Source organism: Ascochyta rabiei, chromosome 2, assembly GCF_004011695.2.
Source record: "Ascochyta rabiei chromosome 2, complete sequence".
NCBI lineage: Eukaryota > Fungi > Ascomycota > Dothideomycetes > Pleosporales > Didymellaceae > Ascochyta > Ascochyta rabiei.
The window spans coordinates 2,594,975-2,615,396 of NC_082406.1; the positions used below are offsets into that span (position 1 = coordinate 2,594,975).

General features: G+C 54.8%; 7 protein-coding genes across 7 annotated transcripts, besides 10 other annotated features; 3 read left to right on the forward strand and 4 right to left on the reverse strand.

Annotated features, from left to right (window-relative positions):
* The first annotated feature begins 425 nt into the window (after positions 1-425).
* Positions 426-468: a tandem repeat.
* A 70-nt stretch (positions 469-538) lies between these two features.
* EKO05_0001739 (HIR complex subunit) lies at positions 539-3,922 on the forward strand (the record flags this gene model as incomplete). The annotated part of the gene is made up of 5 exons (XM_038937408.2): positions 539-575; positions 660-734; positions 809-1,024; positions 1,077-3,767; positions 3,819-3,922. 5 exons carry the CDS (start codon positions 539-541, stop codon positions 3,920-3,922), a joined length of 3,123 nt encoding a protein of 1,040 aa, XP_038802490.2.
* A 788-nt stretch (positions 3,923-4,710) lies between these two features.
* Positions 4,711-4,747: a tandem repeat.
* A 298-nt stretch (positions 4,748-5,045) lies between these two features.
* EKO05_0001740 (Arf GTPase arf1) lies at positions 5,046-5,762 on the forward strand (the record flags this gene model as incomplete). The annotated part of the gene is made up of 4 exons (XM_038937174.1): positions 5,046-5,193; positions 5,250-5,494; positions 5,551-5,616; positions 5,670-5,762. 4 exons carry the CDS (start codon positions 5,046-5,048, stop codon positions 5,760-5,762), a joined length of 552 nt encoding a protein of 183 aa, XP_038802491.1.
* A 670-nt stretch (positions 5,763-6,432) lies between these two features.
* Positions 6,433-6,465: a tandem repeat.
* Positions 6,466-6,549: 84 nt separating this feature from the next.
* On the reverse strand, positions 6,550-7,934 carry EKO05_0001741 (uncharacterized protein; the record flags this gene model as incomplete). Its single annotated transcript, XM_038937213.1, has 4 exons — positions 6,550-7,126; positions 7,175-7,289; positions 7,359-7,696; positions 7,912-7,934. 4 exons carry the CDS (start codon positions 7,932-7,934, stop codon positions 6,550-6,552), a joined length of 1,053 nt encoding a protein of 350 aa, XP_038802492.1.
* Positions 7,629-7,663: a tandem repeat.
* Positions 7,935-8,323: 389 nt separating the features above from the next.
* EKO05_0001742 (Paf1 complex component) lies at positions 8,324-9,755 on the forward strand (the record flags this gene model as incomplete). Its single annotated transcript, XM_038937567.1, has 2 exons — positions 8,324-8,505; positions 8,555-9,755. The coding sequence occupies 2 exons, from the start codon at positions 8,324-8,326 to the stop codon at positions 9,753-9,755; spliced, it is 1,383 nt and encodes a 460-aa protein (XP_038802493.1).
* A 147-nt stretch (positions 9,756-9,902) lies between these two features.
* Positions 9,903-9,939: a tandem repeat.
* Positions 9,940-10,012: 73 nt separating this feature from the next.
* Positions 10,013-10,046: a tandem repeat.
* Positions 10,047-10,362: 316 nt separating this feature from the next.
* Positions 10,363-10,397: a tandem repeat.
* A 213-nt stretch (positions 10,398-10,610) lies between these two features.
* EKO05_0001743 (Adenylyl-sulfate kinase) lies at positions 10,611-11,641 on the reverse strand (the record flags this gene model as incomplete). Its single annotated transcript, XM_038937259.1, has 2 exons — positions 10,611-11,383; positions 11,473-11,641. 2 exons carry the CDS (start codon positions 11,639-11,641, stop codon positions 10,611-10,613), a joined length of 942 nt encoding a protein of 313 aa, XP_038802494.1.
* Positions 11,642-12,558: 917 nt separating this feature from the next.
* On the reverse strand, positions 12,559-15,045 carry EKO05_0001744 (uncharacterized protein; the record flags this gene model as incomplete). Its single annotated transcript, XM_038945051.1, has 1 exon — positions 12,559-15,045. One exon carries the CDS (start codon positions 15,043-15,045, stop codon positions 12,559-12,561), a length of 2,487 nt encoding a protein of 828 aa, XP_038802495.1.
* Positions 13,025-13,041: a tandem repeat.
* A 1,795-nt stretch (positions 15,046-16,840) lies between the features above and the next one.
* Positions 16,841-16,887: a tandem repeat.
* Positions 16,888-18,960: 2,073 nt separating this feature from the next.
* Positions 18,961-18,985: a tandem repeat.
* A 668-nt stretch (positions 18,986-19,653) lies between these two features.
* EKO05_0001745 (60S ribosomal protein L26A) lies at positions 19,654-20,214 on the reverse strand (the record flags this gene model as incomplete). Its single annotated transcript, XM_038937168.1, has 4 exons — positions 19,654-19,808; positions 19,869-19,962; positions 20,015-20,077; positions 20,128-20,214. 4 exons carry the CDS (start codon positions 20,212-20,214, stop codon positions 19,654-19,656), a joined length of 399 nt encoding a protein of 132 aa, XP_038802496.1.
* Between the last annotated feature and the right edge of the window lie 208 nt (positions 20,215-20,422).

The following is a 20,422-nucleotide window of genomic DNA, read 5'->3' on the forward strand; positions in this document are numbered from 1 at the left end:
TATGAAATATGCTGGCAATAGACGACAAGTCTGCTCATCACGAGAGAGCTCCACTCAACGCAACAGATCAGTCTGGTGCCGGCCGTCCCACGAAAAGAGCATCGAAGTGCACCAAACGACTCATCTGGGCCTCGTCGCATCCTAGAATGCGACCCTCGTCCTACCCAATTCTTGGGATCGAAGTGGATAACAAGGCGCGACGGAGCGCCTTGTGGGCGTACATAGATCAGACGAGAGCTGCATAGAGCGATGCTATAGCCAGCGGTCTCCACGTGAACTCTGCAATGAACAAGTGCATGCAGAGCCCACTCCACTTTAGAGATCGGCGCATGCACCTAAACCTTAATGGACCCCTGCTCAACGTGCCTTGAACTTCGCGTCGCCAACGCCGACGCCAGACAGCTGTCGCGCCAACCCAAGACGTGCACAACCACCTCACCACCATCACCACCACCATCCACTGCCACCCTTGCACCGTGCACCGACACCCATGGTTGCGTGATAGCACGCTTCTTTCACCAACACACCGTATGCGATCATGCATTTGATCAAGCCGCAGTGGTTGACCCACCCAGGTACGTGAACCCGATCGCGTTGAAGCTAGATGGAGCTCCCGTCGCAACTTTGAACCTTCCACTGACCTTCTCCGCGCACAACAGGTGATCTGAAGGACTTTGAAGTATACAGCTGCCATGTCTCGCCCGATGGAAAGCGCCTTGTCACCGCCGCCGGAGGTCCGTACACCCACCGCTGGAGAGCGCATGCATGATGCGCCGCCCCCAACAACCTCACTGACTGGGATGACTAGACGGCTACGTGCGAATATGGTCCACCGAAGCCATTCTGAATTCGAACAATCCTGAATACACCAAACCGAGGCAGCTCGCAGCTGTTAGCCACCACTCGGGCACGATCCACGCGGTGCGATTCTCCTCGAACGGCAAATATCTAGCATCCGGTGCAGACGACAAGATCGTGTGTGTCTATGCGCTAGATCCGAACGCACCTACACATGCTGCTTTTGGTGGGTGGACGAGCTCGGAAGGCGCAAGACGAGTGCTGATGACAACCTACAGGCTCAAACGAAGCGCCGCCCGTCGAGAACTGGCGCGTCATTCGCCGCCTCATTGGTCACGACAACGATGTGCAGGACATTGGTTGGTCTTTTGATTCGTCCATCCTGGTATCAGTGGGATTGGATTCAAAAGTAGTGGTCTGGTCAGGGCACTCCTTCGAGAAACTGAAGACGCTGTCAAATCACCAGAGTCACGTCAAGGGCATCACGTTCGACCCCGCGAACAAGTACTTTGCGACTGCAAGCGACGACCGTACCATCAAAGTCTACCGTTTCAACTCTCCGCCATCGAATGCTACCCAGCAGGACCAAGTCAACAACTTCATGCTCGAACACACCATTACCACGCCGTTCCAAACCTCGCCTCTTACCACCTACTTTCGTCGTTGCTCTTGGTCGCCAGATGGAGCTCACATCGCCGCTGCGAACGCTACCAACGGACCAGTGAGCTCTGTTGCAATCCTTGCCCGTGGAACATGGGACGGCGACATCAGCCTGGTCGGTCACGAAGGGCCAGTGGAGGTAGCTGCTTTCTCGCCCCGACTGTTCTACAAGGACCCACCCAAAGAGATTGATGGCACTGTGTACCAACCGACGGTGACAATCGTCGCCTGCGCAGGCCAAGACAAGTGCCTGAGTGTATGGAATACGAGCTTTCCCAGACCCTTCATGATCTCACAAGAATTGGCCGGCAAGTCCATCTCAGATCTGGCGTGGGCACCAGGCGGAGAGGTCTTGTACGCTACGAGTCTGGACGGCAGTATCCTGACGCTGGTGTTTGAGACTGGGGAGCTTGGCTACCCTGCATCGTTGGACGAGAACGACAAAACGTTATCGAAATTTGGTGCAGGTCGAAGAGTTGGGATCGTCGAAGGCACAGATGCACTGCTACTCGAAGAAAGTGCTAAAAGTGGAGAGCTGAAGGGCGTACAGGGTCGCATGGGAGCACTGATGGGTGACGGCGGTGCAGTACAGCCTCCAACGATCACCACGAATGGCACCAACGGCGTATCGCCATCAGCAGCTCTCACGAACGGAGCCGCCACTCCAGTTGCGCCAGCAGCGCCGGCCGAGCCTCCTGCAGACCAGCGAGTCGAGAAGCTCAAGCAGCGAGTGACGGTGACCAAAGAGGGCAAAAAGCGTATAGCACCGATGCTTGTCTCTTCATCGTCAGGTGTTGGCGCATCGTCGTTACCACAGACGCAATTGCTCTCTGCAGCAACCACATCAGTGGGCAGAAGCGACAACCCACACAATATATTGGACCTCTCGAAGCCATACGATGGTTTTCCCAAGGGTGGACTCGCATCCATGCTGGTCGGCAACAAGAGAAAGTTTGCAGAGATCGAGGGCGATGAGGACCGACAAGTCGAGCGAAGACTAGCCGCTACCGTTCGATCAGGTGGTGCTGCTATCGTGCTCAACAGTGAGAACGGTCTCGTGCCTCCTGCTGCTGCTGCTTCAAAGAGTGCTGAACACGAACCTGCTAAAGTCTTGCGACCGGCCATCGTAAGTCCTTCACTGAGCGTCAGCCAGGTGCGACTCGCAGTGCCCAAAGTCAGGAGTGTCATTGTCCGCACGATGGATGGCAGCGAACCGCCGCAGCAGAATGGAGTCGACCCCAATACAGGGAAGGCCGAACTTACAGACACAGTCATACTGGAAGCGCGAAACGCTACTGGACCATCTCGCACGGGTCGATTCCAAGACCATGACCCTGTGAGAATAAGCTGTACGAAAAAAGGCCAAGCACTATGGCAGGATTACCTACCAAAGGCAGTACTTCTGGTGACTGGCAATACCAACTTCTTCGCAGCAGCTTGTGAAGACGGATCTGTGTATGCATGGTCACCAGCAGGTCGTCGAACGCTCAACGCCATGATCCTGGAAGCACAACCTGTTATCATGGATTGTCGTGGCTGGTGGTTGATGGCCATATCAGCAATCGGTATGTGTTATGTGTGGAATCTTAAGGACATGTCTGCGCCTCATCCACCAATCTCAGTCGCACCAATCCTAGACGTTGCGGCGCACACCCAAGGTCCTCATCTCACAAAATCTCCTGGTATTGTGTTTGCGCGCCTCAACTCTGAAGGCAGGATCATCATTGCCATGTCGAACGGTGATGGCTATACGTACAACCCCAACATGTACATCTGGCAACGGATATCAGAACCATGGTTCGCTGTTGGGAGCCAGTACTGGAATACTACGGATTCTTCTCTCGGTAACATACGATCGTCACAGGAGAAGAATGCTCCGAAAGAGAAGGATGACCAAGTCTCCTTGGAGAACATATCAGCGGGTATTATACCGTCGCTGGAACGCAACACGACAAACCAGTTTTTGCTCCAGGGCCGAGCGTTCTATCTTCAACGTCTTATCAAAGCGCTCATCTCTGCGGAGGGATACGAGACCTTTGAAAGCTGTGTTAGCGTCGCACATCTTGAAAACAGAGTCGCTGCAGCTAAGACACTGGGGGCGCGTGAAGAGTTCAAGATCTACCTGGCCATGTATGTTAAACGCATTGGTGCTGAGGGGCTCAAGGGCAAGATCGAGGAACTACTGCGAAGCCTGTCTGGCGATCTTCTTGCTGAGGATGAAGGTGAAAGCAAGGACGCAGATACGACAGACAACAGCGTTTGCGGATGGAAGAAGGAGGATCTCTTGAAAGAAGCGGTGTTGATCCTTGGTAAGCTCAACCCTGTGATTTCCTATGGGCCATCAACTGACACATACGCAGGTAAACACCGCGACCTCCAGCGCATCACTGTACCATATGCACGTCTTCTTGGTATCGTTCATGAGCATCAGCAGCAGGACGAGGCTATGGTCACCGATCTGTAGGGTTGCTCATCTTATGTTTTGTCTTGCTGGCGTTGTTTTCTGGCTTAGCATCTTGTTTAGGGTTGGTATTGTATCAAAAGCATGGATAGGCGCGCACGTCTGTCTTTGGGCTAGATGGGTTATGAATTGCAAGGCGTCCGGTGCAGCGACGAGCGGCCATGGCTAGAGCGGAAGTGTACTTTCAAGGTTTTTAACAGGAAGCTGTGGGTGCGTCGAAGAGGTCACCCGGCGACACACAATACAGTGAATATCTCCGGGCGCATGCTCCAGTCGTGATCCTGACATGCGAAAGCTGTTGCCTACCAGATCCTGAAGCCGCTGCCTGACTGTATCATGCTATCGCCGGAAGATGAGCTCATCACGCAAGGCTAGAAGAGCACACGTTGCTGTATTTCCAGCGTGCTCAGCAGATGCGGTGAAGATGTGCTCTTTTCATGTTCACTTCCCATTCGCCTTGGCTCGGCCAAACGCGCGAACAGATGTGGATCCCTCAACACGCAATGCACGAGTGGATACTGGGGCAGAGATCGCCCGAAACAAGACGGCTGCCTGTGTGAGTTCCAGCTTCCGCGTCGGGGGGAACCACAACGTGTCAATATTGTGATAGATGCTCATAAGAGAGGCACGGACGCGCAGTAGAGCAGCTATCCTGTCCGTTTCACCGCAACTCCACCATCAAACTCGATAAGCGCTCCCCGAAGCCTGTCACGTGTCAGTGGCGGTGCACAGGCCTCCTCAAGTCCACACGTCTCATCAACCCAGCCCTTTCCTGTGCATCAATTAGACTGCACCGTCAACCCACCCACACCATCACCAACACGCACAGGCTCTCTTGAACATTTTCCGTAAGTCAATCGCTGCCGCTCCGCGCCACTGCTCGGCCTTTGTGCATCCGCGCAGCACGCTTCGTCCCTCTCAGGCGTGAACGGCGCTGCATCCCGCATCAGGCGCTCAATACAGCCCTGCACCGACAACGCACCCCCAAGGGCACTCCCCTGCCGCTCTTGATACCTCCCGACTGCGTTATGGGCTTCAGGTCTAACTTTCTTCCTTTCCAGGTTCGAGGGTCTTTTCACCGCCTCCACACACCTCTCCTCTTACACACCACACACCCGCCGCCAACATGGGTCTCACATTCTCGAAGCTTTTCGATAAGCTATGGGGAAAGAAGGAGATGCGCATTCTGATGGTCGGTCTCGACGCTGCCGGAAAGACGACAATTCTCTACAAGCTCAAGCTCGGTGAAATCGTCACCACTATCCCCACCATTGGTGCGTCGCTGCCCTCCTTAGTGCGATCACGAATAATGCGCTGACAGCCGCCCCAGGTTTCAACGTCGAGACAGTCGAGTACAAGAACATCTCGTTCACCGTGTGGGATGTCGGTGGTCAGGACAAGATCCGTCCTCTCTGGAGGCATTACTTCCAGAACACCCAGGGTATCATCTTCGTCGTCGACAGCAACGATCGCGATCGTGTTGTTGAGGCGCGCGAGGAACTCCAGCGAATGCTGAACGAGGACGAGCTGAGGGACGCTCTTCTCCTTGTCTTCGCTAACAAGCAGGATTTGCCCGTAAGCACATGCCCCCACGCAAAACTACCTTGACCCTGGCTGACACCACATTCTAGAACGCCATGAACGCTGCTGAGATCACCGACAAGCTTGGTCTTCACAGCCTCCGACAACGCGCCTGGGTAAGTCGATCTTGAACATGATAGGCCGATCAAGTGCTGACCCGTCTTCACAGTACATCCAGTCGACTTGCGCTACATCCGGTGACGGTCTGTACGAGGGCCTTGAGTGGTTGTCCAACTCTCTCCGCAAGGCCGGCCACAACTAAGTCTCCACGCCCCGTACGTAGCGACGCGACAATGTCAACATCTGCCAGCCCAGGCATACCCCAAATAGTACCTCTCTCCATGTCGAGGCCGAGTCCGGTCTCGGTCATGGATTCTCCCAGGAATGCGTGCATTGATGTTTAACGAATGGGTGGTGGAGCGGACACATTCCCTTTTCACCATTGGAGTTTGTGTGAAATGCAATGCGGTGCGATACGGATCTGATTTGCGTCTCACGGATCGTTGGTGGTGCCAAACGGAAACAGTCTCTCTGGTTACTTTTACGTGTTACTATCCAATTTGAGCCTCGTTTGCTATAGACTGCTTTGACTCGCGAACATCCGTCCACCTTGTTGAATCTGGTGTCGTCGTCAGCTTCCTGAAAAGCTTAGATGCAAAACAGCCTCACGGACAAGAACTGGAAAGTTGGAAACTCACCCCGCACTAATTCTAGGGTCTCTGCTCTAACAAGGAGAACCTGGCTTATCGAGCCGCAATCACGTAATGACGTTGAATCATCCGAACTTGCAGACCGACTGAACGACGAGCAGACTCAGCAGAGACATGCCATGGAACAGCCCGAAATGCAGCATGCAGCTTGCAGCATGCGTTCATGTTTCCTTCTTCATTGTTCTATGCTATGCATGCTTATTTGGTTCCAGAACGCCAATCAAGAAAGAAAAAAAAAAAAAAAAAGGAAAAAAACCCTGCGCAAAGCCATACAACGGGGCTCTTTGGTCTCAGACCGCTTGAAATCTACCATGTCAAATGGCGTCCTGTTACTATTGCCTACGCAGCAGCGGAAATGGCACTTGGACCTCCTGAGCTCCTCGGCGGTGCCTGTTCCGTCTTGACAGTTGCAGTCAAAAGCCCCTTCTCTGTCCACAAGTCGACAAGCGGTTGCATGGGCTCAATCTCCTTGTCACCAATGAGTCCGAATAGACGGCCGACGTTGATGAAGTGGATGAAACATGTGTTGAGCTCCTTGTACGCGCTCACATTCCAGAACGGCTCTAGCCAGTGTCCGTGGTAGATGTGTGCGTAGCACCGCATCATCTGGCGGTAGATGCTCTTGATGTCCGACTCAAAGTTTTCGGGGAAGCCGGAGGATTTGCCCAGCCATTCGCGACCGGCGAGCTGAGAAAGAGGTGCGTTGAGAGAGGATGGGGGGAGGGCTTGAGGTGTTGAGTTTCCCGGGGTAGCGGAGCCGGAGGCGTAGGTTGGGGCGGTGATTGTCGAGGTGTCTGTAGGGAAGATGCTCGAGTCGTTGATTTTGCCGACAATCCATTTTTGGACAAGGTTGATGTATTGTATGGCAGGAATCTTGATAGGCTTCTTGTTGTTGTCTAGCCAGGTATAGGTGTGTCTGTTGATGTTAGGTGTGCATGAGTGGCCGTTATATATGAGGACCTACCCGCTGGCTGACATGGTTGGGCAGACATCTGGATTGCAGATAGGCTTGCCTGTTCGGTCGTCGATGACTTTGATGACTTCAATCATCTGTTCGAGCAGTCGATATTGTTCGACGACTGGTCACATGGTCAGCTCAGCTCCGACTCGATTTAAGAACATCGGCTTGTATATTGAGCAAGACCTACCTTGATGTGCGAGCCATTCACCTTCTTCAACAAGCTTGGGCTTAGCAGCCAAGGTCATAAAGTTACCCTTGACAATCAGGTTGGAGTACTCTTCCCGGAAGAAGAAAGGCGGTCTGCGATTGCCAGACTGGGCGGGACTTTCCGCTCCGGCATCAAATGACATGGAAGCCGACATTGCTGGAGAGTTAGGCATAGGAGGTTGAGGAGCCTGCTGCGATGTAGGTAATTGCGAGTACTGGCCAGTCGGCGGAGGTGTGCCACTTTTGCCCGGTTGTTGCTGTTGTTGCTGCTGTTGCTGCTGGTTGCCCTTATTGGATCGGCCAGCTAGCCCTTGGCGTCTGTGGTGTACGTTAGAACAGGGAACCAGACAATTCCGAGACCGGACTTATTTTGTGTGGAAGATGAAAAGAAGGGCAAGAGGAATGACATGCGAGAGAGACGGTGAGTGTGAAACTTGAGTATCGAGGTGCCTGTATCAGATACGCATACGAGCCCCAGATATTGGGGGGGAAGCCAGGAGCATTTGGGGAAGGGAGCCGCGCCAAGCACTTACACGCTGGAGAAGAACGACGCCATGTTCGGCTGTGGAGGAGTAGGCCGTCACTTTGAGGACGTGCTGGACTGTGATTAGCTGGCTGACAGGCGGAAAAGTGCGTTATGCAGAGGATCGAGGGGCGTTGGTGTTGGTGATACACGTATCGATGTCTCGAGCGGCCAGCTTTTTGGGCCAAAACGCATCGAGAAGGGGCCGACACGCTATCTCGTATTGGGCAAGCGCGACTCTCATTGTCGCCCGGAGCTTTGAACTTTGTCCACCTTGAGCCGTCAGTTCACCGACGCGTATCGCGACCCTTGACCTTGTTCGCATTTTGCTCGTTGCTTCTCCCAGATCGCAAAGCCAATCCCACCCGGTGTCCCCTCTTACACCACGAATTGCGCGACGAAGCGCTCTATTCACCACAGCCATGTCCGATGCGGGTAGCGATGCTGCGAAGGGCCTCTCAGATGACGAAGTTGGTGGACCAGTCGCGCCAGCAGAGAGCGAAAACGGAGGAACACCACGTGATACGGTAGAAGAGAATGGGCTGGACGACGACGATGATGATCTGTTCGGTGATGGCGGTGATGCAGATGAAGAGCCAGCAGTGTAGGTCGCAACCAACGTTGAAGAAGGCCTAGGATTGACAAAGTCACAGCGAACAACGCCAACTCGACGATGAAGAGCTTGATTCGGGTGACGACGAGGGCCGCGCAGACCGGGCGCCACAAGCTGCCGAGTATGAGCAAGAGCAGCAGACGCTGTCTTTCATGGAGACAGATCTTGCGCGACACGCCGTACCAGAGCCTAGCGATGGCGAGCTTTACCTACTGAAGGTGCCGCGCTTCCTGGCGTTCGAGCCGACTGCTTTCAACCACAAAACTTTCCAGCCACCGACGACAGATCACCACTCCAAGTTTGCTGCATCCGAGCACTTTTCCGCCTACGATACCGCCATGTCCACAATTCGATGGCGACGATCGCCCTCCAACCACGCCGAGCTACAGTCGAATGCACGCGTCCTGCGCTGGTCTGACGGCTCGCTGACTCTGCAGCTTGCCAGCGACCCTACCACACAGTTTGACATTGACGCGAACGCACTGGCTCCCCCGCAGGTCAATCCCAAAATTCCCACACCAACTTCGACGAAGCGGAGCGCAAAGGGCGACAAGGAGAGCTACACATACCTTGTTGCGCCGTATGAGGAGGCCCAGATCATGCGCGTGACTAACAAGTTCACGACTGCGCTGAGTGTTGTCCCTGCAACGAACTTGAAAGATGCTGCGCTCGAGAAGTTGCAGAACGACTTGGCAGCTGCAGCAACCCGTGGCCGAGATGAAGCTGACCAAGCCATCTCTTTCGTCAACGTCGATGAAGATCCCGATCTTATTAGGCAACGAGAAGAGGCGACTTTTAAGGAGAGGCAGCGACAAGCTAGAGCGAGGGAGAAGCACGCCGAGCGCCAGGCCGAGCGCGCGAACCGTGGTGCTGGGGGACGCACTGGAGGGCGCACAGCAGGTCTCAGCATTGGCGATCTCGAAGATGACGACGGCGCACCACGAACGAAGAAGCCGCGCGCAAAGACTGGTCTACGACGAGACTGGAGCGACGACGAAGACTACGGCCGAGGTGCTGGCAGAAACCGCGAGGACGATTACGACGAGGAGGACGATTTCATCGCCGCCAGTGACGAGGAGCCAGAAATCGTCGAAGACGACGACGACCCAGATGAAGGCATCATGGCGAGTCCAAAGCGGAAGAGCGGCGGCAACGACGACGACGATGATGACGACGAGGTGGTCCCCAGCAATCGGACAAAACGGAGACGAGTCGTGGATGACGACGAAGACGATGAGTAATTCCAGACTACCAGGGGAATCTGACAGCCACCATCGAATCTAAAACGTACCATCTGCATTATCTTTGAATATCAGCATAGCCTGGCGTTTTTGCCTTTGGGGGCTCTTGCTCTCTCGACTGAGCTAGTAAGCAGCGAGCAGCAATCCTTTTTTTCTTTCTTTCCTCATTCTTTTTTTTTATTTTCATCTGCACAGCCAATGCCCCGTTTGTGAGCATCACTGAATCCGCAACGACCACAAGAGTTGCCGTGTCCCCCTTTTTTTTTTTTTTTTTTTTTTTTTTTTTTTTTTAACAAAAAAAAAGAAACACCCTTTTACGCTGCACAACGAGATCCTCGATACCATCCGTCGTTCAGCTCCTGTTCTTCTAACACACTGCGGAGCAAACAAGTCGCCCTTTTTCTGAACAACCGTCTTGGTGCATGGATACTACTACTACTGCGAAACAGCCTTTCACGCCTGCCCGCTGGCTTTCCTGTTCTATTGCTTTCGGGGTTTCTGAGCTGCCTTTCCTGAGGGTGGAGGTCGAGAGAGTTTTGGACCGCGAGGGCGATCGTGTACGGCTGGCTGTGTGCTGCTCAGGAAGCATGTTGATGCGGGTTCGATCAGAGGAAGAGGGGCAGACGTAGCGGTAGAGGTAGAATGAATGGGATGGTTCAAAGGCAAAAGGTACATGTGGCATTCAATCCGTGGATCTAGATCTATAGAAACAAACCCCTCTCAAGCGGAGCTGGTGGAGAGGGGCTTGCGCCTTTGCAAACTCCAGTCTTGGTTCGTTACTCCCAACTTCACCTAACTTCTAATAACCTCCTCATGCGTGAAACACCTTACACGACAACCCTTACACGACAACCCTTACACGACAACCCTCCGCATCTGCGCCGCCTGCCGGGGCTCAATGAACAGCGCCTCGGCCTCGGTCAGCACAACGGGCTTATCGTCCTCGCTCTTGGGCAACGTCTCCAGCCGGCCCTTGACCCAGGCCTTGCGGCCCTCGACCTTTGTCGTCTCAGCGACCAGGACGACAATCTGGTTCGCCATGCACGGCGCCTTGTACGAGATGTTCAGACTGGCCGTGACGCCGACTTTGTTGGGCAGGGCGGGGAAGCAGCAGCGCGCGAGGCCCTCGTCGAGCAGCGTGCCTAGCAGCCCGCCGTGCACGATGCCTGGGTGCCCGCACAGCGCGGATCCGAGGTATTGGATCGAGACGAATTTGCTGCCGTCGGCGGTGCTGAACTGCAGCGGCGGCACTGCGATCTTGTCCGGGCCGATGAGCGTGCCCCCTGTGAGGTTTTGCGCGCGCAGTTGCTCGGGGATCTTGAGGTGCGGGCGGGACGCGGTGTATGTGTTGTCTTCGAGGAGAGATTTTGTCAAGGCGTGTGTGAATATGCTCTTCTCGATTTCGGCGACTTCGGCATTGGGGGGTGTGAAGAGGGTGAGTGTTTCTTCGTCGCTGGGTGGGTTGGCGATCGCGCGGATCGATTCTATTGCCGGGGCGCCAGCCATTGTGAAGCCTGCAGCGAAGGTGAAGAGAGTAAGGGCGAGGGCGATTGGGAGCCGGATGTAGAGGGGTCGCTTGGTGGTGGTGGGCGGTGTTGGAATTTGTGTGTTGGTTTGCGGTTCTGAAGCTAGGTTGTGTTAGCTATATTCGAATCAATTGTGCAGCAAGGCTAGTATGGGAGCTGTAGCATGGGCACGGGGGAACGTGGAGACTCACCAGCACTACTCTGATGTCGTAGTTGCCCTGCACGTTTTGGGGCTATGTCTTTTATACACCTTGCACCTCCACGGCCGAACTCGCCCCGTGCAGAGGCAAGCGCAAACGTGCCACGCGCAACCCCGAGTCCCACATGTCTCGATACGGCGAACCTTGCGGCGGTATACATGGCTACGTGCGCCTAGAAGAAAATTGCCGGCCGCTAGCAGTGTTGCGTGTTGAGTCGGTGAGCGGCTCTGCGACTGTTTGATGGCGCTCGGGGCAGGGGTCGTTTGCCGAGGCCCAAAGGAGCCGGTTTGGTTGGAGAAATGGTTTGGTTGGCACTTTCTCGGCCAAGGAATTTGAGCCTCACGACTAGGAGGATGGCTTGGCGGATGCAGGAGAATGGAAAGTCCAGATGACGCTGCTGCGAGAAGTCGTCCGTTTGCTCATGTAGACTTTGCCAATCTCCATCCACCGTTGGAAGTAGAAAACAAAGAGGCCTTTCTCACCTCATCACACCAGGTCAAGCGACCCAGAACCCATCACATCAGAGTGAGTAGAAGAGGACTAGATTCAACACGGCTTCATCATTACGATTGTTCGTCCGACTTGGACGCATTGCTGCAACACAGGGCAGCCTCTACTAGCTACATACAAAGTCTCTGCCTTCCATCTTGTGACGCCTCCCAATCTCGGACAAGGAAATGTGTACTCATATGCACAGCTAAATGGAATGCTGTTCGAGCAAGCAAGAAAAGAAGGAGAAAGTGTGGTCAACGAGAGATGAGAAGCTACGGGAATATTTACAGATACGGTGATAGGGTGTGGGTGGGTAAGGTGGGTTGACGCAAGAGGGTACTGCGTCGGGTATCTGTATGACCAGTGCCTGGTCGTGAAGCGTGGGCTTCGAGGGTACGAGAAATTCGAACAAAAGCAGACGCCCGGCGCTAAGGATGCATCCTCGATTAATGAAGAGAACAGCTGGCTGTACAAGCAATAGAAGATCCATCGCTGACTGATGGTAATGCTTTTCCGGAACCGTTTTATGTGTATGCGTTGTGCCTTCTGAAACAAGCAGAAGTGAGGGATGGAGTGACGCTAGACTTATTTGCTTGTGCCCAAATTCAGCCACGACATGTTGTCACCTTCCTTGTTGTTGGGAGGATTGGGTCCGCCTGGTGGGCCTCCTGGGAACATCGTGACAGTACTTTCATGGCCTATGCGTGGAACACCGGGGTGGAACGAGTGAAATGTCGGGCTCGGCATGTTTTCAATCTGTGCCGACTGAGGTTGATGTGGGCCAGGGAAGACAGTAACTGTGCTCTCGCGGTCTTGTGGTGTCAGGCCTATGCGAGGCGGTACAGGATACATGGAGCTGAACCTGCTCTTGGGCATCTCATCAACCGGCGCACTCGGTGCTTGTCCCGAGGGAAACATGGTGAATGTACTGCCCCGAGCATCAGGTACGTCGAGTGAGCTTCCGCCTTGGCCAGGGTAAAATGAGCTGAAATTACTTTTTGGGTAGAAAGAGTTGCCGTCGTCAGGATAGTACGAGCTGGTGCCGTCAAACTTGTTGTTGTTGTTGTTTGGCTCAATGACCACACTTTCCGTGTATGCACTGCTAGGTGGTCGACCGTCATCACCAACAGGTGTCCAGCTTTCGACAGGGTTGCGGAAGTAGTGCTCATCGTTGTGGCTAAGGCCGGATCTGGAGCTACTGTTCGAGTTGGCACGATCAAGCTCGGCTTGCATGGGCTGATGGGGCATTGGTTGGCTCTGGATGCTTCCAAGCGTTGGGCTTCCACTGGCTACCCTACTGAGACGCTGACCATCGAATTTGGGAATCTCAAGTGGGGGAACATATGTCGAAGGATGTTGGCTGGGCATCCGTGAGTTGGTATACTGTGATTGACTCATCATGCTAGTGCGATCAGAAGCAAAGGTAGAGCGGTTGTCGGCAGGCATGGCGAGATTGGTGGCTTCGTTGTTCGCGAAGTATCGACTCCAGCCAGAGCTTCTGCTTCGGCCGTCGGCTTTGTTCGCAGGAGGGTTTCGTCCAGAGTTCTGTCGTATCATCCTCTCTTCTACGGGCTCAGGCTTTAGGTCAAACTTGGATAGCTCGTACGGCTCTTGCGAATATGCAAGCGGGCTGGGCTTCTTGACAAGGCCTGCTGTGCTAGCATCGCTTGCCGTATTTTTCTTGTGACTGTTGCCTCCTTGACCCTGGATGATGGCCAGCGATGTAGTAGAATCGTTATGCTGTGGGAGGTTGTAGGTTGCTACCGATCCGCCAGCCTCCTTCATGAAGTCTGCGCCACGGTCGGCAAAACTGAGACGATCTTTTTCACGTTCTACGTATCCAGTCTGTTGGGCCTTCTTGACCTTGTTCTTCCTGTACTTCAGGCAAAACAAGATGAGGATGAGAACAGCGGCAATACCGAAGATGGTACCCAATGTTGCGCCAAGAACAGTCAACATCTTGGACTTGTTGCTCGGTGGTGTGGCAGCTACCGCAGGTGAGTCTGTGGCAGTAGCGCTGGGAGATGCTGTTGATGAGGCTGTTGCCGTTGGGGTGCTGCTCGAGATGGAAGATGTCTCTGATGCAATCAAGACTTGCTGTCCGCCGAAGAAGGTCGTTGCGTTAACCCACGCGTTTTCCTTGGCGTTGAAGAGACAAAGCGGGTCTTGCGCGTTCCCTCCCAGGGCAACGGTCATTCCATCATCGCCTTGGGCCAGGGAAAAGCTTGAACGCGTGGACTTGGGAGCGGCGGTCGCGTTGTAAGCTGGCCAGTCGGCAATCGTGTTTCGCTTCGCCTTGTTGCCAACCGTTGTGCCAGTCTTAGCAACAATTCCGCCTTCGCCTAAAAGGACGATGCGCTCCACCTTGTTCGGTGCTACACCCATGTCGAACTTCTGCAAAACCTTGCTTCCATCGGTTCCAATGACCACGGTGCATTGGACCGAATCCTGATTCACAATGCCGGAGTCTAGTGAGACGCCCAGGTTCTCCCAACCCTTTTCTTCGCTGAAGGTCCAGGCAGCCGAGTTTGTAGAGCCGCCTCCAATCATCAAGGCAGAAGTCGTATCCCAGGCCATGAGCATGGGTCTTACAGAAGGTGGCACTCCATTGGAAGGAAAACTCTGGACAGCGAATGGCTCTTGTGTGGAGAACAAGAATGTTTCAGGCGAAGCGCCCAAATCTCCAGTCTTTTGAGAGCCTGAGTAGACGAGGATCTTGTCCGATCCAGCGAGATAGGCGGCGCCGTGGTTTTGTCGGTTTTGCGTGTTCCAGCTTTCCGATCGTTGCCAGTCCCATTTCTTGGTCGAGAAGGTGTAGTGCATCAATCCAGGGTAGTCCCAGTCTGCAGCAGTTTCATTGACAGACCCGCCAACAACGTAGAGTCTGTCCGACGTCTTCACACACTGTGCTCCCGTCAACGATATGTCCATGGGCAGCTTTTGCCATTTCGCCCCCTCTTGCAGTGCCAGCGACTGGAATCCGGCGGAGGAGTAGGCGTAAAGCGTCTTATCGTATACGACCGAGCAGTGCCCGGTAAGGTCGTACACGGGCTCTGGGTGGCCGTCCTTCATGTTGCGAGTAGTTGATTAAAATATCCAGGAGGTGGTAAGGTGAAAGTAAGGGGCAGGGTACCCCGAGCACGAGGTCAAGACACCAGCGATAGCGAACGATAAGCGGTTAGTATCCAGACCAGTTGCGCATGTCGAGAGAAGGGATCAAGAAGCGAAAACAGGCGCGAGGGTTGGGCACGCGTTGGCTGTGTGCAAGACAACAGCAGGCAGTGCAGTGCCGTTGGTCTAGTCGTAGCCGGACCAGGCGATGGGGGCGATGGGGGCGATGAAGGCGACGAGGGTCGACGGCGTTGCCGCAAGTACCACGCACACCGGGTCCGTCGGTGGAGGTGAAGGTACGAAAATAGATGCGGGTACTGCAATGGTCTGATCGCGGCCGAGGACCGTCAGCTAGGTAAGCTGTAGCAAGACGCGAAGTCAGTGTTGTTGGTTCAAGCCGGATTGCGATGGACGTACCCAAATCCAAGACAGGTACCAGGACAGAGCGCGACAGTCAGGTTGAAACGAATGTTGGCGTGGGACAGGGCAGCTGTAAGAATGCACAGCGAGGGACAGGACCACCCTCTGTCAAAGAGAGTACGTGTATACGAGCGAGCGAAGTGCGAAAGGGAGGGAAAACAGCCCAGCTCAGCGGTGTGCGGTAGTGTGCCGTCGAGTTGAGGCTGTTCAGGCACTCGTCTGCAGCGGCTGGGGAAGAGGCGTGAGCCTGAACGACGCCGACGAGTCTGCAGAGGCCTCACCAGGGGTGCGTCGGCGCTCATGGTCGTGCAAGGGTGCCTGCGGTGAGCATCTCTTCAAACAGGCTAGGCGGCGGGCCACTCAGGGGCAGGTCGTGAGACAGCCCAATCAAAGCCCGGTCCCCCCTGCCGTGCCGTGAGCTGGTTCCTAGCTGCGTCTCCTCGCCCTGCCACCACACACACACCATCGAGGGTCGGAACGTCCTCCTGGCCTGCTGTGCTGGACATGGCCTTGTTGAGCAGTCCAGCTGCGGGGCAGGGTCGGCGGCGAGCTGCCCACGCAGACACGTCCAATGCGACCCACGCCATCGTCGTGAGCATGTTGCCCTGGCTCTTTCGTTTGCTGCTGGGCCCGATTCGTGGCCCAGCATTCGTGAAACTTTGACACGAATGCGTGAGCAAGGATGTTTATCGCCTTCCGCTCCTTCGAGGACTTCACGAATCAAGACAAACTGCCTTGACCCTCTGTTCCAGCGCGCAACCGCCTTGCCTCTGCAGGCATCGGGTACAGTGGCATCTCGGACACAAAAGCACACTTGACACACAGTCACATCCAAGTCCACATCCTCCCTCTCGGCGGGCGGCCTTCACCAGCGTGCGCCCAGTGGGCGGGCCGGAGCGAACACCCAGTGGGAGAACCGGAGCATGCACCCAGTGAGAGAACCGGAGCATGCACCCAGTGAGAGAACCGGAGCATGCACCCAAGCAGAGCGAGTGGAGTGCTGGCGAACGCTCCCTTGATACGAACGGGTGCCATCTGACCACATCGATTCCAGATGCTTGTCGACTGCGTAGTACGGCGACTCGCTCTCTTCGGTGGCCTTGGAGATGCTGTCACACTTCGTCATCACACTGCGCTGCAACTGATTCGTGAGAGAGGGACGGAGGGCATCACACTGCTAGAGCCTAGGGAGTGTCGAGGCGCGCGCTCAGACAACGGGCGCTGGTGCTGGCAGCTGGGTGGAGCGCGGAGTCTGCAGCTGGCCTGACGTTGAAACGCCAGCAGCGACCCACCCCGATTGGTCTGAACACTGACCACGGACCACGGACCACGGACTACTGAACACTGAACACGGAACACTTAACACTGAACACTGAACACTGAGCACCCTCCATGAATTGAGCTGAACCAAGGCGCTGCCACGCACACCAGCCTTCGTCCACCATCTTTGGCGTCATCACAACGCTTTGCAGATTGCCATGATCGCCTCTCACGACACTATCCACTGTCAACCGGAGGACTCGCCGCATGTTTAAAATAACCCTTACACGAGCCAGCCATGCCACAACCGTATTGGGTCCAACACAATACGACTTCCATGGCGACTCGCCTTGCGGCAGCTCTCCGACCCGGATGCTCAATATTGAGACTAGCCCAGCAGCAAACGAGAAGGCGGTGACTTCCTCAATGCATGACACCATCGCCCCTCATCAATCTGACGCCTGGTCTGGGCTGCGGCGTCTGGAGAGCATGGAACCCTTCACCAACAGGCTACATGTCGGGGCAACCCATTGCATCGCCAACGCAACCACACTGACAGATCGCTGCGACTCGACAACCTCCCATCGGTGCAAGGCTTTTTCTCTTCCCCTCAACCAGCAGGAGTTCTGCGCTCATCTCCCTAGACCTTTGTTTCGGCTGTCAGTCCACAATTGTGAGACGCGCAAGATTATCTAACCCACCTGTTCCTCATGCGATCTGATGGTTTCTTCCTTTCCTCCGCTGGGACAGCCTGACAACTGCAAGGATCAGCCTCTCATTGAGCGTTTCACTGGCATTGGCACTCCCGCAATCATTATGCGTTCGTTGACACTTCCATCTGGGGAACCACGTGGAACACTGCAGCCGTACAGTGGGTGCAATCTCATCTGTCGAAATGCAGCCGCTATGCAAACATAAGGCTGGTTACACATTCGCACAAAGACCACCGGATGAGCGGCAGCCGTAATGAGATTGCCGCGGAGATCACTTCACGCACTACCCAGCCTAGCAACACTGACTACCAACAGCCACACCGGCTGGAAAAGCGCTATGCTCTAGCAATTCTCAAAGGCCTTCTCTCTGCTGCATGAGCAACAACAGAGGACCGCAAAAAGTGAGTAGACGTCTCGCATGTTTCTTGAACTTCTTCAACCCCTCGCAGTCAGAACAACAAGGAGACATATTCGATCCTGCGCCATGCATCCAATCTCGGGCACAATTTCCAGAACAAGACCATCGCTTTTTCTCGCGTCTTCCAACGTCTTGTTCTTTACAAATTGAAGGAGCGCACACAGGACTCCACTATCACGTCAGACTCAGCAGACCACGACCACCATCCTACACTTGATCGGGCAAACCACGAAAACGTTGACGCAATGCCACACTCGCCTCGATCTTGACTGAACTATCATGACCCTCTTTGATCTGCGGAGAGGTAGTGTGTGCATTCGAAGTGATCCCGTACCATCACGCAACCTGCAAAGACACATGGGCTCTGCCTAGCCTAAGTCCGCAACGCCACTCCCTGGCAATGCTCAGGGGATGAAGACCAGACAGTATGGAGTCTTGTCCTCACAAAACTTCGATGAACTGCTATGTTGTTTCATGCAGCACGCACGGTGAATGGACCAGCACCCACCTCTAGAACAACGGTAGATCAGCTCATCAAGAAAAGACCCAACCTTTACCTATTTCGAGAGATTATGTACATTTGGCCTCCATGTGTGATACAACGACTATGAAATAGACAGGAATGCTGAAGAACCGCAAACCCATGTGTTGGAGACGGCTACTTGTCCATGAGGGCCTCCCGCTCACCAAGTCAGCATCTCATGGTCTACACGTCATAGTTAGACAGCAGGACTAGTTATCTGAATGCAGAGCCCAAACCACACCAGCTGGAATAAGAGATACTGCCCTAACTAACCTTCACCCCAGCCATCCAAAATAATAATAGAAAAGAAAAAAAAGCCTCGCAAGCTTAGCTACACACGTCTAAACACCAACATCACAGCCGCAGACTCTAGTATACCCACGAGCCACAGCACCAAGGACTGCAGAACGCCGGGTCCACGAGTCTTGGGTCCCGGGCAAGCGCGAATCCATCGCCCTCGCGCGTTACCTTGGCTTTCGGTTTGTCCACCGGCTCCCGTGCTTTCGGGGCGGGCGGTGCAGAGCTTGTGCTGCCGGTGTGCCGCAGCAGCAGCAGCAGCAGCAGCAGTGCGTTGGTGGGTGGGAGGGAGATCAGGGCTGTGGTTCGCGGCACGGGGTACGCGTTACTTGGGATGGGGATTGTTCGACGGAGAAGTCTTGTGCGTTTGCCGCGGCGTTGGGCGAGTGGCGTGCTGTTTTTCTGTGTAGACGCCGTGGTGACAGTGCGATGGATTTGGAAGAGGATTCAAACTTGATATTGGAAGGCTAGGGTATGTCGGTCACCATCAAACCACCTCCTTCATTGTCGTCTCGAAGGCGGTCTGCAGGCGAGCAATGGCTAGGCCATTGGGGTTCGTTCTTCGCTAGTCGTATAAGTACAAGCAGCTATTAGGTATGAGCTGATGACCAGATATTCTAGCGTGATGGAAAAGAAAAAGACGAGGCCAGGCATCACACATGTCACACGACCGAAGGCTGGATCAACAATTCTCTATTCGTCGTCGTCGTCCTCCCCATCCTTCGTGGTATCATTGCAGAAGAAAGCTTCGACAGGGCCGAGTGTTCGGCGAATCCATTGTTCGAGCTAGAAGCCGGTATAACGCCCTTGCTTTTGCAGCCCAAATAGTATGAACCGAGTTTTATTCCGTCCGCTCGAAAGGAAGGAGATGTCCCGCGCCGTTGCTCCGGGGCACCACAGCCATCATGTGTCGTCAAGTACAAAAGGTCGCGAAACGCTTAAGCGGAGCTCTTCTCCTTCTTGGCGGCGCGGCCGGCGCTCTTGCGCTCGAGGATCTGCTCACGGTCCTTGTCGAGCTTGAGCTTGGTGATGACGACCTTGGAGGGAGCGATGGGGACGGGGACGGACTGGCCGTTGGACTTCTCGCGAACAACTGTGGGGACGTGGTTAGCACGGGTCGCGTGGGACTCGGCGGGCCAAGGGGGCTACGTACTGCCGTTGACGTGGATGCAGTACTTGAGGCGGTAGACGGAGTTGACCTTGCCCTCACGGCCCTTGTTGGAGCCACGGACGACGGTGATCTCGTCCTGCAGCAAGTTAGCCAACCTTGACAGGCGCGCAGGAGGCGTGTGTACTTACGTCCTTGCGGATGGGGATCGAGCGCACACCGTGCTTTTCGCGAAGCTCCTTACTCAGAGGCGCCTGAAGATTGTTAGAACATGACCATCCGATGTTCAAGCAATTCCTCATACGCTCATAATGACCCGGCGCACACTACTCGGCGCACTGAAGTGCGCCTTTCGCGAGTTGCGGCGAGAGCTTGACACGATCTTGGCCATTGCTGCTGTGGTTTGGCGAGAGATGGGGTTAGTAGAACGAGAAGGGAAGAGGTTCGCGGTCGACGAGAAGTTCTCCTCTGGCAATATTGAGTGGGCTTCGAAGCGAGTGGGCTAGCGGCCACTGGTGTCCGCACGGACGGCTTGGCCTCGGCGTCGGAGGCAGGTGCGACTAACAAACGCGTGCAACTCAACGCGTCTCTGCTTGTAT